The following is a 15,275-nucleotide window of genomic DNA, read 5'->3' on the forward strand; positions in this document are numbered from 1 at the left end:
GACATTTGCTAGATAGAAAAGTAGATTCTAGTATTTTCCTCTGTATCTATCAATATATTTCTAAGTTATATAGAGTTTTGTGTTGATTTTATATTGACATAATATTTATATTAAATATATTTAATTTTATATTAAGATATGAAGTATTATAATATTTTAATAATGCATTCTTTTATTTTCTTTTTTGGTTGATTTCCTGTAGCTATCTGGTGTTAAGTGTATTGCCAATATCTAAATATGTTCATGGCAGTTGGATATTAAAGAGGATGAGGAGATAATAACCGTTGCTGGCAAGGCAAGTAAACAGCCAAGACACCCAGGTGGACAAATGCCTCATTATTAGTTAAAATAGTTTATTGCTTGCTTTTGCTTGATAAGTAAACTTAAAAGGTGACTGAACTGGCCAAGAGGCCTGTGTGTTTCATACTCACAAAGGCATTATCCAGCACTAAATAGAGATCAATGTATTTCTGTGCCCGAAGAAAGTCTTCTCGCTTTATAAAGAATAAAAGAACATTGTTAGTCACTGTCTTTATCCTAAAAGATTCCAAAGCTTAAAAGGAGACTTTTTTTCCCCTAAAATAGAAGATAAATAGAAAAACAAGTAAATAAATTATGGACTTGACACATGTTACTCATTTCTAAGAACAGTAGTATATCGCCTATCTTTGCTGAGACAATTGAAGTAAACGATGAGGTAATGGAATTGTATTCACCTCTGGGCTTTTGAGTGATCTAGAGATTCGAATTGGGCCTTGTTTCCTGCCAGTGCTCTTCACACCACATGTGTGGTTAGCTGGGTCTTGTTCCTCCTGGTTAGATGTAAAGATGGCATGTTCTTTCTCGTCTGTGCTCTTCAGAGGTTTTATCAGATATCTTTGATGATGATGTGTGAAGTATCCTCTGGGAGATATAGAGACTTGTATTTCAGGATTCCTGACACACAGAGTCGTATTTGCATCCAAGAATGGATTGATGTCTGCCCCTCCATCCCAACTTCACACATAGTCTTGTCATTCTTAGACCTTTCAGCTAACTTTTGGTAATGTAAGTTAGAATTACTATTTGTCGATATAAAATGAAGCCTAGCTTACTTACCAAGAGAATTCTGAACAAGAATTATAAAGATGAAACAACCCCAAAGAATTTGGAATTTGCACCATGGTAAATATTTTTCCATAGTTTATTGATTCATTTAACAAATATTTCATGGCAGATCCTAGGACTATAATGGAAAATGGAGTAAGGGAATGTTTAGATAGCAAGAACCCCGGAGGGGAACATGAATGATCAACAGGCCAACCAGAGTAACATGCGGGATTAGAAGTTGCTTTAAAGAATCCCTGTTTCTATAATCATAATAGTATGATAATTTGTTCATAAATAGAAGGTGAATCCATATAATAAAATATTACAATCCAACATAACTGTTCAAAATTATATTCCTGAAGGTATGTTATGATATGTGAAAAACTTGTCATGTGTGTTATGAGCCATGTTGGAAGAACAATGTATTCTATTTTTTTATTTCAATGCTGTGAAAGATACATTTGTCTATATGTGTATATAAGGGTGCCAACATGACAAAATGTTAATAACACTGATCACTTAGAGGTCAACTTTTGTGGTAGTTGTTATTTTCTTTTTCTTTTTTTTTTTTTGTTTTGAGATGGAGTCTCGCTCTGTCGCCCAGGCTAGAGTGCAGTGGAGCTATCTTGGCTCACTGCAGGCTCCGCCTCCAGATTCATGTCGTTCTTCTGCCTCAGCCTCCTGAGTAGCTGGGACTACAGGTGCCCGCCACCACACCCGGCTCATTTTTTTTTGTATTTTTAGTAGAAACGCGTTTCACCGTGTTAGCCAGGATGGTCTCGATCTCCTGACCTCATGATCCACCCACCTCGGCCTCCCAAAGTGCTGGGATTACAGGTGTGAGCCACCACGCTTGGCCTGTTATTTTCTTTCTTTCTTTCTTTCTTTTTTGAGACGGAGTCTCGCTCTGCCGCCCAGGCAGGAGTGCAGTGGCCGGATCTCAGCTCACTGCAAGCTCCGCCTCCTGGGTTTACGCCATTCTCCTGCCTCAGCCTCCCGAGTAGCTGGGACTACAGGCGCCCGCCGCCTCGCCCGGCTAGTTTTTTGTATTTTTTTTAGTAGAGACGGGGTTTCACCATGTTAGCCAGGATGGTCTCCATCTCCTGACCTCATGATCCGCCTGCCTCGGCCTCCCAAGGTGCTGGGATTACAGGTGTGAGCCACCACGCTTGGCCTGTTATTTTCTTATTTGTGCTTTTTCTTACTTTCCAAACTTTCTCTCATTGGCAAGAATTATCTATGTAAACAGAAACACATATACTACTACAATTAAGTTCAACTGTGACAATTGCAGGGAAGAATATTTTAGAAAACAAGAAGTAACTGTTTCAGAGAGTAGGGTGGACAAACACGGAAGTGGATCCAGACATCATCAAGGTCCACAGCAAGGTCCACAGTGTAGCATTCCTGTTTTACCATTCTAGGCCTGACTTCTCCTAGAGCAGCAGATTATGAAATGATTGTCAGGGTAATACTTTGTTCTTCACCTTAACCACATATATTAAGCATTTCATCAATGAAAAATTTACCAAAATAGTAAGAAGACAATATCTAGTAGCACTTAGTTCTGTGTAACAAAAAGCATCTTGATCTTGAATGATTTTGATAGTAGTTCTTACCTCAACCCGTCGCAAGTACTAATGCTGGCAACAGAATTCTTTTCATTTAGGATGTTTCCTTTATAGTAACAGTGTTCCTGGAGTGGAAAAAAGAAATTATGCTTCAGAAATGTGTGTGTGTGTGTGTGTGTGTGTGTGTGTGTGTGTGTAAAATGTATGAACTATGAGAATACATGTATCACAGTTGTGAGGAAAGCTACTGTCTTGAATATGTAAAAATTCTTCAGGTAGTGACTGTGACCAGAGTAATTCTCAGAAACACAAACAGCAAGAACCTCCGAGGTTTTCAGAATTGCTTCACTGGAAGCTCTGTATATTTGGTGGCTGAGCTATTTTTCTGACATTAATTTACACTAAGGAAGAGTCCAGGGAAGTTAAACTTAGGTGGGCTCATAGAGAAAGTGGTTGTTTTCTCTGAAAAGTGGCCAATACTCTAGGGATTTACAGGACTCCCAGTGGGTCCTCAGGTTTGGGGGTCAGTGCTCAAGAATTTGGCTTCCCTGTCCTGAGTCCCAAAGGCACTGTGCATTACAAATAAGTAAAATGAGACGTCTATTTTTCTAGACGGGGAATCCTCAATACTTCACACTGTCACTCCTGAGCTCCTCAGACTAACTGATTTTATCACTGTTTTAATTGATCTATTAGTGGAATCCCTTTATCAGCCTCAAAGACCCAAAATTACTTGTCTACAGCTAGAGATTCAGACATGACTGCTGGGCCGCGTCAGCAAAGTTAAGGGGCCACTTATGTGGAGTGATCTTAAAAAGGTAATGAAAAAACTCCAGTGCGAAATAAATTGACCTGCCTCAGGGTCTGAAATTCCATCTGTGGTCTTTTCTCCCTGTTTGGAAGAGATCTTGTCAACATAAACATTTTCTCATAGAAGACTTGAGAAGATTCCTCATTAATGTATCATCAGCTATTAACAATTAAGCATGAATTAATTTATCAGACACTGTCCGCTGAAGATGGTGTTAGCAAAAATTCAGACATTCATGAAATAAGTTTTGATGAGCATGGGGAACAAAGAACCATTTTGTGGCAGAAGTCTTAATAGAGAAATACACGTTTAGGGTAACTTGTAGGATGGCTCTGAGAAACTCTCCTAGCTTGGGAACGTGAAAACCTCTTGACAGAGATTTGTTGTATTCTCTTCCTGATACTATATGCCATGATTCTTAATGTCTGACATTTGGCCCTGGCATTATCTACAGGATAATGATTTAATCAGATATAAAAATATTAATTAAATAATGGATATTTCATTGCTGACCTCAGGATAAATGCATATATCTTCAGAAAATAGTAAATAGTGACATGAGGTTTTAAGTACCCATAGAGAAGAATTTTTCTAACCTATGGATAAAATGGTCTAGGGACAAGTGGACTTTTGGTTGCTTCCAAAAATGTGACACTTGGAAGCCTTCTGCTGCTCCTGTGTTTTAAAAGCTGAATGTGATTTTCCAAACTGTTGTCTCATTGGTCACAGATGAGCACCTTGCTTTCAAGTCCTTTGATTATTTTTTGAAGTTGTTCTTGGACTTATGAATTTCATAGAATAATTGAGTCCTTTGGGGATCTTAGTTAACATTAGCACAAACTAATAACATCTAAAGCTCAAAAGAGTCCCACAAAGTATTCAGACCCTACCATGTTCTCAGGTTTCGTGGTGATTTCCTCTCCTCTGGGTGAGTACAGTGTTTCAGTATAGTCTGGCCCCAGGAGATGCCTGGAGAGAGCAGAGAGCTGCATGAACCACTCTGGGTGGTAAGAAAGGCAGAACTTCCTGAACTTCAGCACTAAAACAGTGATAGTGTCTACAATGAGAAATAGCTAAGGTTCTGACCTACTATCCTCTTCCAACATTGGAGCTCTGCTACTGAAGCAAATCAGAGAGTTAGTTCTTCCTATTAAATCTGAGGGAGGAAGTCCCCTCATCTCCTTCTCATCTGTAGATTCCCTGTCTTCAAATTAGTCATTTTGAGATTTCCTGCACCAAGGACACAACCTCTACAGAACCTTTGAAGGGTGCTGAGTCACAAATATGCTTATAGGCCCATTGCATTCAGGGAGAAGTTTACTAACTGCTATAAAACTAGGAGGAACCCCATCCCCTGGAATCTATCTCTAGGCCATGAATCTTGAATCAGCCTTGGACATACATTCTCATAAAAGAATGGAAAGCGTCATCAAAGTATTGAGTTTATCTGAGTAGAAAAAGATGTTCAGTAAGTTCCCGGAAAGTCAAGAAAGAAAGTCACTTACATATGCCATTCCTTTTGTTTTACACTTCGTATATAATTTCCTAGGAAATCAGCCTTTTTAGCACAAACTAATATCATGTAAAGCTCAAAATGCCTCATGTCTTCTATGTCAAACCACACTAAATGGAGCCTGAAAAAGATTGTTCCCCAATTTCATAACCTAATCCAGTGATTAGACTTTTGGAAGGTACAACTTACTTGGATTTTTGTAGGGAGAGAATGATTTCTTCTCCATTTAAGATCATCTGATATTGAACTTCGGGTTCATACCTTTCCTGAAAACATTTAATTACATCAAACAATTTATATTTCTGAACATAACTAAAATAATTGTAATGATATATGTAGTATGTATTAGAAGAACAATAACAAATGCAAATAGGATAAAATCAGTTCTCTGGTGTTTTCAAAATATGTGAGACAAAACACATTATGCACTAAAATGGACTTTCAAAAAGTAGAATTATGTGATAATAACACTTACAGATTAAACTAGCTTTAATGCGTGAGATAGGGACTTCTCATTTGTCCTAATGTACAGTATAGTGTCTCAGGATCCCCCAGCCAGGGAATCAAAACAAGGTGTGTATTTTTCTTACTTTAAAACCAAACTAAATGCACTTAAAAAAAACAAAAACTCACAACCCACTAAGAATTAGGTAACAATTACAAAATGAGGGAAATACTTGCAACAATGTAATAGTCAAATAATTGATATCTTTAATCAATAGTAGAAATATTGTGTTAACTACTGATACAAAATTTAATTCTTCACTATTGACAAAACGGCTGAGGAAAAAGACAATTCACTGGAGAAAAGGGGTGGTGGTGAGGCTGGCCAGGAACAACATCTGTTAAAGATGGCTGACCTTCCTGGGCTTCTCTCCTCACTCTCGAACTGAGAGAAATGTCTAAGCAGCTTTATCCTTTCTTATCAAGTGATGTTGTTGACTCTGCTGCTTAACTATAGCGGCATTCTGAGAAAGTGTGAGCTCTCTCCTGAACAAAGGGGAGTTGTATACATGGGCTTCAATATGAAACTATTAGATGGTAACTGTAACATCATTGCTGTTAGTGAAAAGGCTTTTTATTGCCTCTTTGGATGATTGTAACATCTACCACAGTCATTCACCTTGCTTACCTCTTTGCCATGCTTTTCTGTCTGGTTGTTCTCAATCTCTCTTTTGTGTAAAATGTGAAGTTTTTTAGGATAAACTATTTCATGGAGCGTTAATTCAGGTGTTTGCTTTATGGCTATTGCTAGAGAAAGAGAAATAACATACACATAAAAGATTTAAAGGTTTCAGTTTTAGTCGTGTTGTGTTTTGTTTTCATTTGTTGGGTTGCTAAAAGGGCAGTGAAGACTACATTCCTATGTAGAGAGCAAACATTATGAATAACAAATTGATTCTCCTGCTTCAGCTTTGATGACAAGGATTTTTTTTTTCTCTCCCTCCCCCCATTCTGAAAAGACATGAAGATTACAAAACAGTTCTTCAGACGATCTCTCAGTGCATGCAAACACTGGACCACCATGCCTAGAAAGGACAGGTTATGGATTAAGAACAGGGGTTGTGTGAGCCTAGAATTCTGCCTGTAGTAATCTATTTCCTTCTTGCTTTAGAGTCTTCTTAAAAATCGTGAAATTTTCTCTCAATGCCCTCTAAGACTTTTTTTTTTTTTTCTTTTTTATACCCTTTTCCCTCTGAAGCACAACTCCTGACTATACACTCTAAAAATAAAATTTTTCCTTTTATATAATACTTTACTTTTAGGAAAGACTCTACTAGCCGTAATTTTATTCCTCAGTGTGACAATAAGCCATGAGGCTTTTTCTCTCAGCATTTTCCCTCAAGACTTTAGATTTCAAAGAAATAAAGATTTTGTTTGCCTCTCTTTGAAGAGTTTTAAAGCCTCAGAGAGGAAGGAGAAATACTGTTTATGGACACAATGTTCTTCTTGATGTACTTGAAATTATATTACATAGACAGATTTTCATTGTTTACAAATAATAGAAAATAAATTATCTTGGAGCCAAAAGACGTGGTCTTATGCCCTAGCTAAATAACCTCGTAGCAGTCACTTCAGCTTTGTACCAGTTTGTTATCTAAGGTATAGGTTAGTGTAAAACTTCAATAAGATAAAATATATAAAATTATTTAGTATCCTATTAGGAAGAAGGTGGAATACTTTTTCTATTTTTTCTTTTAATTACTCAATCATTCATATAAGGTCAGTCTTATTTCTGAATGCTCACATTTTCATACGTACATATCTGTGCTTAGAGACAGTTTTCCACTCAGTATGACAGAGTGATCTTAGGGAAAACAGGAGATTTTACACCTGGCTGATACAGAAAATGAAAGGAAATCACAAAGCAAGAATTCCCTCCTAGTCAGCTCCCAAAGTTCTGTTGTAATGCTGTCCTGAGCAGGATTCATCACATACTAAAACAGGAAATCTAGAAGTGTATGAGTAAATGATCTTTTATTGAAAGAGAATATGAGTCCATTAGTGGAAACAGCCATGCGCTTGGAATGAGAATGAATTTTAATAATGTCCAGTTTCAACCCTAGCACTAATCATGCAGTTTTGGAAGAGCCCTCAAGATCTCTGTTTTCCTTCCTCACTTCTTGTTCTATCTACCTTATTTGTCTTTGGAGAAACTTTATAAGAGTAGATTACAATGTGATTTAGCCAAAAACCTTTGCAAGATACATAAAGTAAAAAATCAAAACAACAACAAAAAAACCCAAATCAAACAGTGTTGTTATTGTTTTGTTTTGTTTGTTTGTTTTGAGACAGAGTCTCGCTCTGTCGCCCAGGCTGGAGTGCAGTGGCCCGATCTCGGCTCACTGCAACCTCTGCCTCCTGGGTTCAAGCAATTCTCCTGCCTCAACCTCCTGAGTAGCTGCAATTACAGCTGCATACCACCACACCCGGCTAATTTTTGTATTTTTAGTAGAGACGGGGTTTCACCATGTTGGTTAGGCTGGTCTCGAACTCCTGACCTTGTGATCCACTGCCTCGGCCTCCTAAAGTGGTGGGATTACAGGCGTGAGCCATCGTGCCCATCCCAACAGTATATTTTTAATGAATATCAAAATGATAGTAAAACAAGGTTGAGTGAAATTTCAACCTCTTAATACTCAAAAACATTTTAAAAATGGAGACATTGGGTCAATATTATACTCTTATTTTAACTATGATGTGTCAAATCACTACCTTTGATTTTTTACATAGAAGAAAAAATAATGTAAAAGTATTACATTCTTTTCTAGACAGTAAGCAACTTATCTTCTCTGATATTTCTTTTATATTAAAACTCAAGTATTCATTTGACAAATATGTATTGAATGCTGACTTTAGGCCAAGCACAGTTTGAGGCTGTCAGGTTAAATGAAATAATAGAATAGATAGTGATCCATGCCCTTATAAAATTCATTATATTACATATATTTATACATATGAAGCATACATTATGAATAATTAAATTATTTACAGGTTGGAAGATGATAAATGCTGTAGTGATGAAATATATCAGAGTAAAGGAGATTGTGAATGCTGGATTAGAGGTGAGTGTTGCAATTTTAAATAGGGAGGTAATGATAGTCACATCGAGATGATCACTTTTAAGCCAAGACTTCAGGAAGATGTGGGACTGAACAATATCATTCTTTGGGAACAAAGAGTTCCGGATAGAGGAAAGAGCTAGTAATAAGGTTTTAATGTGAGATCCTGGACAGAGAGTGCATTTAAGAAATCACAGGGATCTGGCTGGAATGGAATGAGAAGAATGAATAATAGAATATACAAGTAGGGGCCGGGCGCGGTGGCTCAAGCCTGTAATCCCAGCACTTTGGGAGGCCGAGGCGGGCGGATCACAAGGTCAGGAGGTCAAGACCATCCTGGCTAACACAGTGAAACCCCGTCTCCACTTAAAAAATACAAAAAATTAGCCGGGCGAGATGGCGGGCGCCTGTAGTCCCAGCTACTCGGGAGGCTGAGGCAGGAGAATGGCGTGGACCCGGGAGGCGGAGCTTGCAGTGAGCTGAGATATGGCCACTGCACTCCAGCCTGGGCGACAGAGCGAGACTCTGTCTCAAAAAAAAAAAAAAAAAAAGAATATACAAGTAGGTTGGTTATGGAAATGAATAGATTGTGCAAGACCTGATAGACTCTTACAAAATTTAGCTTTTACTCTGTGTGAAATGGGGGCCACTGGAGAGTTCAGAGCAGAGAAGTAACATAATCTGACTTTTGTTTAATAAGATTGCCCTGTCTGATCTGTCGAGAATATCCTGCAAAGAGGCAAGCGTAGAATCAGAGAGATCATTTAGGAAGATACTGCAATAATCTAAGAGAGAGGTGGTGGTGACTTAGATGAAAGTGGTATCAGTGGAAGCAGTGAGGTGTGGTCAGATACTAGATATATTTTGAAAGTGAAATCAATAGAATTGGTGAAGGATTGGATATAGAACATGAGAGAAAGAGAGGAATCAAGGATGACTCGATATTTTTGCCTTCAGCAAACAGAATTGCCATTGACAGACTTGGGAAAAGGTGAAGGAAGAATAGATATGTGGGAAAGGTTCTGGGTATGTTGTTTTGAGATGTCTACCAGGCATCTGTAGAGGCCAAAGCAACTCCATCTTGGATGCTAATCTGGCAAGCTGGCTTCTGATTAATCCCTGTTCTGGGAGCCCTCTAAGATTTCCAGTGTATCCATTGTTCCTTGTGTAAAAGCAGGTACTTTCATAAATCTTGCCCTTAGGTCAAACAGCTGTGATGCTATCATACCTCAATTGTCCTGTACATCCCTTCTGAACCACCCCTCCGCTATAGTATAAAGGCCCTGGATCTGGAGAGTAATGGAATAGGGATCCACTGTCTGTGTTGTCTCGTCACCACTCAGGACACAGACATGACTTCTCTTTGTAAGCCCTTATTAAGACTTGTTTTCTAAAAAACTGGATCTTTTAGCCTCTTTCTTTGGCCTCTCAACTTCCTTGGGCTTTGGGGTGGTTTGCATAGACCTGCCCACCATGAACAGCATCTAAGTGGATTTGTTGGAAAAAAGTACATTTTAGTGTGGAGGCAAAAAGTTGGGAGTTGTCCTCTTGTGGATGGTACTTAAAGCTAAAGATTAGATAAATCACCAAATGACTGAACACTGCTACAAAAGAAAAGAGTATCAAGCACTGAGCCCTGGGCTATTCCAACATTAGGAAATTGAGGAGAAGAGGAGGAACCAGTAAAGGAGGCCAGTGTGAGGTAGGAGTTCACCAAATGAAATGGTGTGTTTCAGGCCATAGAAAAGGAAAGAGAGAGGAAGGCGGAGAAAGAAAGTTGAAAAACATGAGAATATGATGCCCCCAAAATGACCACTGGATTAAACATCCTTGAAGCCGTAAGAGCAGTCTTGGTGGAGTGCCGGAGATGAAAACTCAGTAGAAGTAGGATAGAAGAGAACAGGGTGAGACTAACTAGAGAAAAAGTGTATACACAGCACCTTTGAAGATGTGTTATGCAAAAGTGAATGTGGGGGATTGGTCAGAGTGGTGGGAAAAACTATAGGGAAAGGATGCAAACCTTCTGAAAGTTCAGAAGATTCTGCAGCGCCCCGGGGAAGAATAACTGAAGGTAGCTGTTCTATAACCCTGAGGCAGAGGGCAAGGAGCAGGTACAAGGGAGTATAGGGGGATTTCTCTTAAACAGGTTCATCTACTTATGTTGACCTGGAACTGACCTTTGATCATCCGTGCACCTGAAGTTCCCTGAAAGGGGAACAATAAATGTTAATTACCTACAGGTTGTTTTTGCTCCAGGTTTTCGGCATTGAGCTTGTGCTGAATAAAAGCAAGCAGCTCCAGCTTCTCAGGGCTGCTCTCTGACCACCAGAGCCAGGCAGTCAGTCAGTCACCTCGTTGTTCTTACAGTACATAACTATGTCTGAATACTCATTTCATCCATCTGCCAGCATCTGCGGGACAGACCCAGCAGGTGGTGCCCCACATGAAGAATGCTGCAATGGATGGTGATGAAACCCTCGAGAATGAAAGTGAAGACTGCAAAGTAAGTAATTGGTGACTGGTGGGGATTTCAAAGTTTGAGGGGATTTTAAAGCTCGGGTGTCATCATGGGACAAAGTTATCAGCTCAACAGCAACAGTATATAAAAGTATTGAAACAGCTGCTTAAAGCTAGCGGAGCCTGTGTCTCGGAGGCACAATTAAGGGACCTAATGCAAACTGTTGCTTTCTATAACCCATGGTTCCCAGAAGAAGGCATGCCAAACCTAGAGCTCTGGGAACAAGTGGGGAGAAATTTTAACATCATGCACAAGGGCAACAGGTCCCAGTAACATCTTTAACGTTATGGGCCTTAGTCAGGGCTGCTTTGTCCCCACTCTACACAGAAAAGCCTTAAAAGGGAAGGAAGGAAGAACCATTATCTACCTTACCACCTCCTCCTCCTCCCTCAGCCCCACCATTACTGGGTAAAGCTACCACAGAGGAAACAAATATTTTCCCTGAGCCCCCTCCCCCAATAAATTGGAAAAAATACACTACCGTTATGGGACCCTGTCTTAGGCAAGTGGAATTAGAAGGGGAACTCTTGACCTGCCCAGTGATGCAAGATCAACAAGGCAAACAGGTACATGAACCCACTGCTTTCTAACACTTCTAAAGAAATAGGAAAAAGCATTAGAGAACAGAGCCGCTAGCCCATTTGTGAAAGGATTCATTGAGGCCATAGCAGACTTCCATATGACCCCATGGGACCGGTCAGTGCTAGCTAAAACAACTTTAGAGACCAGTCAATACCTGCTCTGGCAGACAGAATATGATGAGTTGTGCGAACAACAAGCCAACCAGAATCAACTGGCCTGGCAAAACATAACAGCTGCTCTCTGGCCCCTAGGGCCAGGCAGCTCTAGCTAGCTGCTCTTACATTGCATACCTGTGTCTGAGTACTCATTTCATCCATCAGCCAGGGTCTGTGGGACAGACTCGGCAGGAGAGAGAAAATTTAGGACGTTAATTGGCAGAAGAGAAAGAAAAGGGATATTCATTTTAGTTGGGAGAATTTATATGCTGATGGGAATGATTCCATAGAAAACATGGAATAGATACAGTAGGAAGGAGGGAAAATTTTAGGTCAATGTCCTTGTACGAGAAGGGATAAGATCTAGAAGACAAATAGAGGTGTTAAGCCAGCACAGATAGGTCAGAGAGAGGAGCAGAAAGTAAGGCTGATCATATAGGGACAAGAAGCAGTAGATGGGTGAATATGGTGGAACACAAAGTAAAACCTTACAATCACTCCCATTTTCCCCAGAAACTTCTGGCATGGTTTTTATACACATAAAGCAAAACAAATGTAATGCTAAAGTTCATTTTGCTTGGCAGTTGAATGAGTACAAGTTTGTTTGAACATGATTGTTTCATGCACTATTCACAATGATGGTAAGATTTTATGGAAGTTCCAGAAAGTTGTGAGCTTGAAAGAAGAATAATTTACCAGATAAGATTGTGTATGAGTAAACATAAGAACATTACGAGGTATAAAATTATCTAGTTAACTGCAACCTAATGAATATCTTCTAAAATAATAGCTTTTATTTTTTAACTATTGGGTTATCTAAAGTAATAGGGAGGAATATTTAAAAATGTAGGGCTACTTGGACACTATGGGTGTTGTAGACTATCATCAAATTCAGAAGTATTTCAGTGACTTTTTCAGCAGAATTTTGAGAGAACAATAGTAATAAAACAAGTCTCACTTTTCTAGAAATGTATCAGTGAGTGTTTTGAGGCCTCTGAGGAATAGGGGAAAAAGATGTGTAGATGATTTTTTTATTTCAATCAAATTCTATTTCATTATATGTTGTGTGACTTTAGGTACAATTCTCATCAGACAGCACAGGCATAGTTGTTCAGTTGGTCAATTAATGTTCTTTTGTTTAATAATGCAATTATAATACATCTGATTTTGGTTTAATAATGGAATTATATATGATTTAGCCCTCATTCTATTTTAAACTCTTCCCTGTCATTCATCCTAGCAAAGCTATGATTAGGAAGTTGTCTTAAATACAGGGATTTGATTTTTGCCCAGGAAGTTAGTTCTGTGTTGTCACTGGGATGGTGTGTTTCAGAAAAGAAAATAATAGATCTAGTAAGGTTATTAAATAAGAAATAGAATTCCAGAGACATCCTTACTAAATCATTATGCAAATCACAAACTGTTGACTATAAGCCTGTCCTTTTATGTTTATATGGATTGAATAATTGCAAAGACTTCAGTAAGCTATGTGTATATATTGCATAATTATTAGTATAATACTCGATCCTTTTTTGGGGTATAGTATTGGTGATGGACAATGAGGAAATGTAAAAGAATATGAAAGCTAGAGCCAGCCATGTGTGTGCAGCTTTTGCACAGCAACCTTTCGGCAAGTGAGAATTTTGTGGGGAGTTTGGATAACTCCTCAGCTATGTACTTTACCTGTTTCAATATAGGGTTTAGCACAAATATGTTTAACATGGAAATGTGCAGGTTTACAGCTTGACTTTTAACATGCTTATTATGTGATCACTAGTACAATAACCAGTGACTTGAAAATTACTTGTAGGGTGTGTATAGAGTGCCATCAAATTGGTTCATCTATCAATAATCAATCTCAAAGACAAAAGGGATTTCCTTTCCAGAACTAGTCATTCTGACCCTGTCATTCTGCTTTTAAGAATTTTCTCAAGGAAATATCCCAAAGTGCAGATTTTAAACAGCTGTGATTCATGAAGATGTTAATAAAACTTTATTTACTAGAGAAAAGACATAATGAATGGAACAATATGTAGCTTTTTGTTCCTCTATTTTGGAAAATACTGTGCAGACATAACATTTTATTTGTTAAAATATATAACAATTTGAGGAAATAGGACAAATTTTAGAATGCATGTTTCATATAGTGGTTTAAAATATCTTCACTCAAAAAGATACACATACATATGTATATATAGTTTGCTTTTGCAGAGAGAGAGGTAGAAAATATACCAAAATGCAAATAGTAGTGATCTTTTGACCATAAAAACAGATGCCATTTTTTTTTTTAAAAAAAAAAGCACTTTAAACATTCATCAAATAATTTGACTTTTATGTAAAATGCTGGTGTAATGGTACTTACCTTGAGTTTGAACAATGAGCCCGAGTACAGGCAGCAGGACCCAAGACATGGTGGCTACTGCAGGTAGCTGAGAGGTCCCACACAGCATGAAGTTGTGGTCTCCCCAGTGTCCAGTTTTATCTTCCCCAATTTCTCTTTAGAAGTTGAACAAGAAAATTAAAACTCCCACTTTTCGTGTGAGATTGGGGAATGTTTCTTAAGAGTGTTGGGAAATTGTCAAAAAATTGCAGTGTCAACATCATGAGAATGTTCCTCATCTTTGAGAGATATTTATGGCTGTGGTTATAGCTCGTTAAGGATTCACATCTGGACACTGTTTGCCCTTGGTGCTGCTGTAGCAGTGGGAATGTGTGAACTGAGACTGAGGTGCTCGCGTGCATATCTACATAGTCGCCAAGCTGGACCATCACGATTGCTGTTCAGTATCCTTATAGAAATAAATCTGCATATTTAGGACATATTTCAGTATTTTGTACATATTTCGAGAAACTATCACAGTGAACACAGAATCTAAAAAGCACCAGGCAAAGTCCTACAAACCAAGATACTGCAAATCTCTCAAACGTTCAGTCTCCTTATGAGTCAACAGGGGATGCTGATAATATTAACTACTTCAAGATTCTTATAAAATTCAAATGCATTTGCACACACATATGCACATGCATGTAAAATTGTAAAGAAATGTGCATGTATAAGACATGTACAAAAAATGTAAATAACCTTGACAGTGCTAGCCTTGACCAAACTCTACACCATATGAAATATGTTTGAGGTGTACTTTTTGAGTTCTACTTTATAAAATAACAATGATTCTCTGACAATATGGTAGATTTTCATGATCATAATATCACAAGTTTATTATGGGGAAAAAAGTTGATTGCCAATGATCCGACATCAAGAAATAACTTCTGTTAACATTTTTATAATGTATTTTCATCCTTTTATGCAGAAAAGGAAAGCTCACCTTATTGGGCAAAGGGTTTAAGAAACTTATTTTTTTTTTCAAGGCACTATAACATAAGCATTAAGCATTCTCATGACATCGAATATTAAGATGTAATTTTAATGACTATCATATTTTGTACATACGTTTGTGTTGAGTGTCCATGTA

The 15,275-nt window shown here is 38.2% G+C and overlaps 1 protein-coding gene across 3 annotated transcripts in view; it reads right to left on the bottom strand.

Moving 5' to 3' along the window:
* The window catches only part of ADAMDEC1 (ADAM like decysin 1), a 23,207-nt gene extending 8,735 nt beyond the window's left edge, over positions 1 to 14,472 (bottom strand). For all 3 annotated transcript variants that reach the window (XM_017885608.1, XM_017885599.1, XM_017885591.1), the window contains exons 1-7: positions 14,165 to 14,472; positions 6,117 to 6,235; positions 5,174 to 5,250; positions 4,362 to 4,440; positions 2,709 to 2,785; positions 717 to 903; positions 432 to 494 (exon numbers count right to left, since the gene is read on the bottom strand). In XM_017885608.1, the coding sequence (XP_017741097.1) occupies positions 432 to 494; positions 717 to 903; positions 2,709 to 2,785; positions 4,362 to 4,440; positions 5,174 to 5,250; positions 6,117 to 6,235; positions 14,165 to 14,252 (690 nt within the window). In that variant the 5' untranslated portion in view covers positions 14,253 to 14,472. The remainder of the gene's footprint in view (positions 1 to 431; positions 495 to 716; positions 904 to 2,708; positions 2,786 to 4,361; positions 4,441 to 5,173; positions 5,251 to 6,116; positions 6,236 to 14,164) is intronic.
* Between the last annotated feature and the right edge of the window lie 803 nt (positions 14,473 to 15,275).

This window comes from Rhinopithecus bieti, unplaced genomic scaffold (assembly GCF_001698545.2).
Source record: "Rhinopithecus bieti isolate Rb0 unplaced genomic scaffold, ASM169854v2 scaffold_315, whole genome shotgun sequence".
In the NCBI taxonomy this organism is placed as follows: domain Eukaryota; kingdom Metazoa; phylum Chordata; class Mammalia; order Primates; family Cercopithecidae; genus Rhinopithecus; species Rhinopithecus bieti.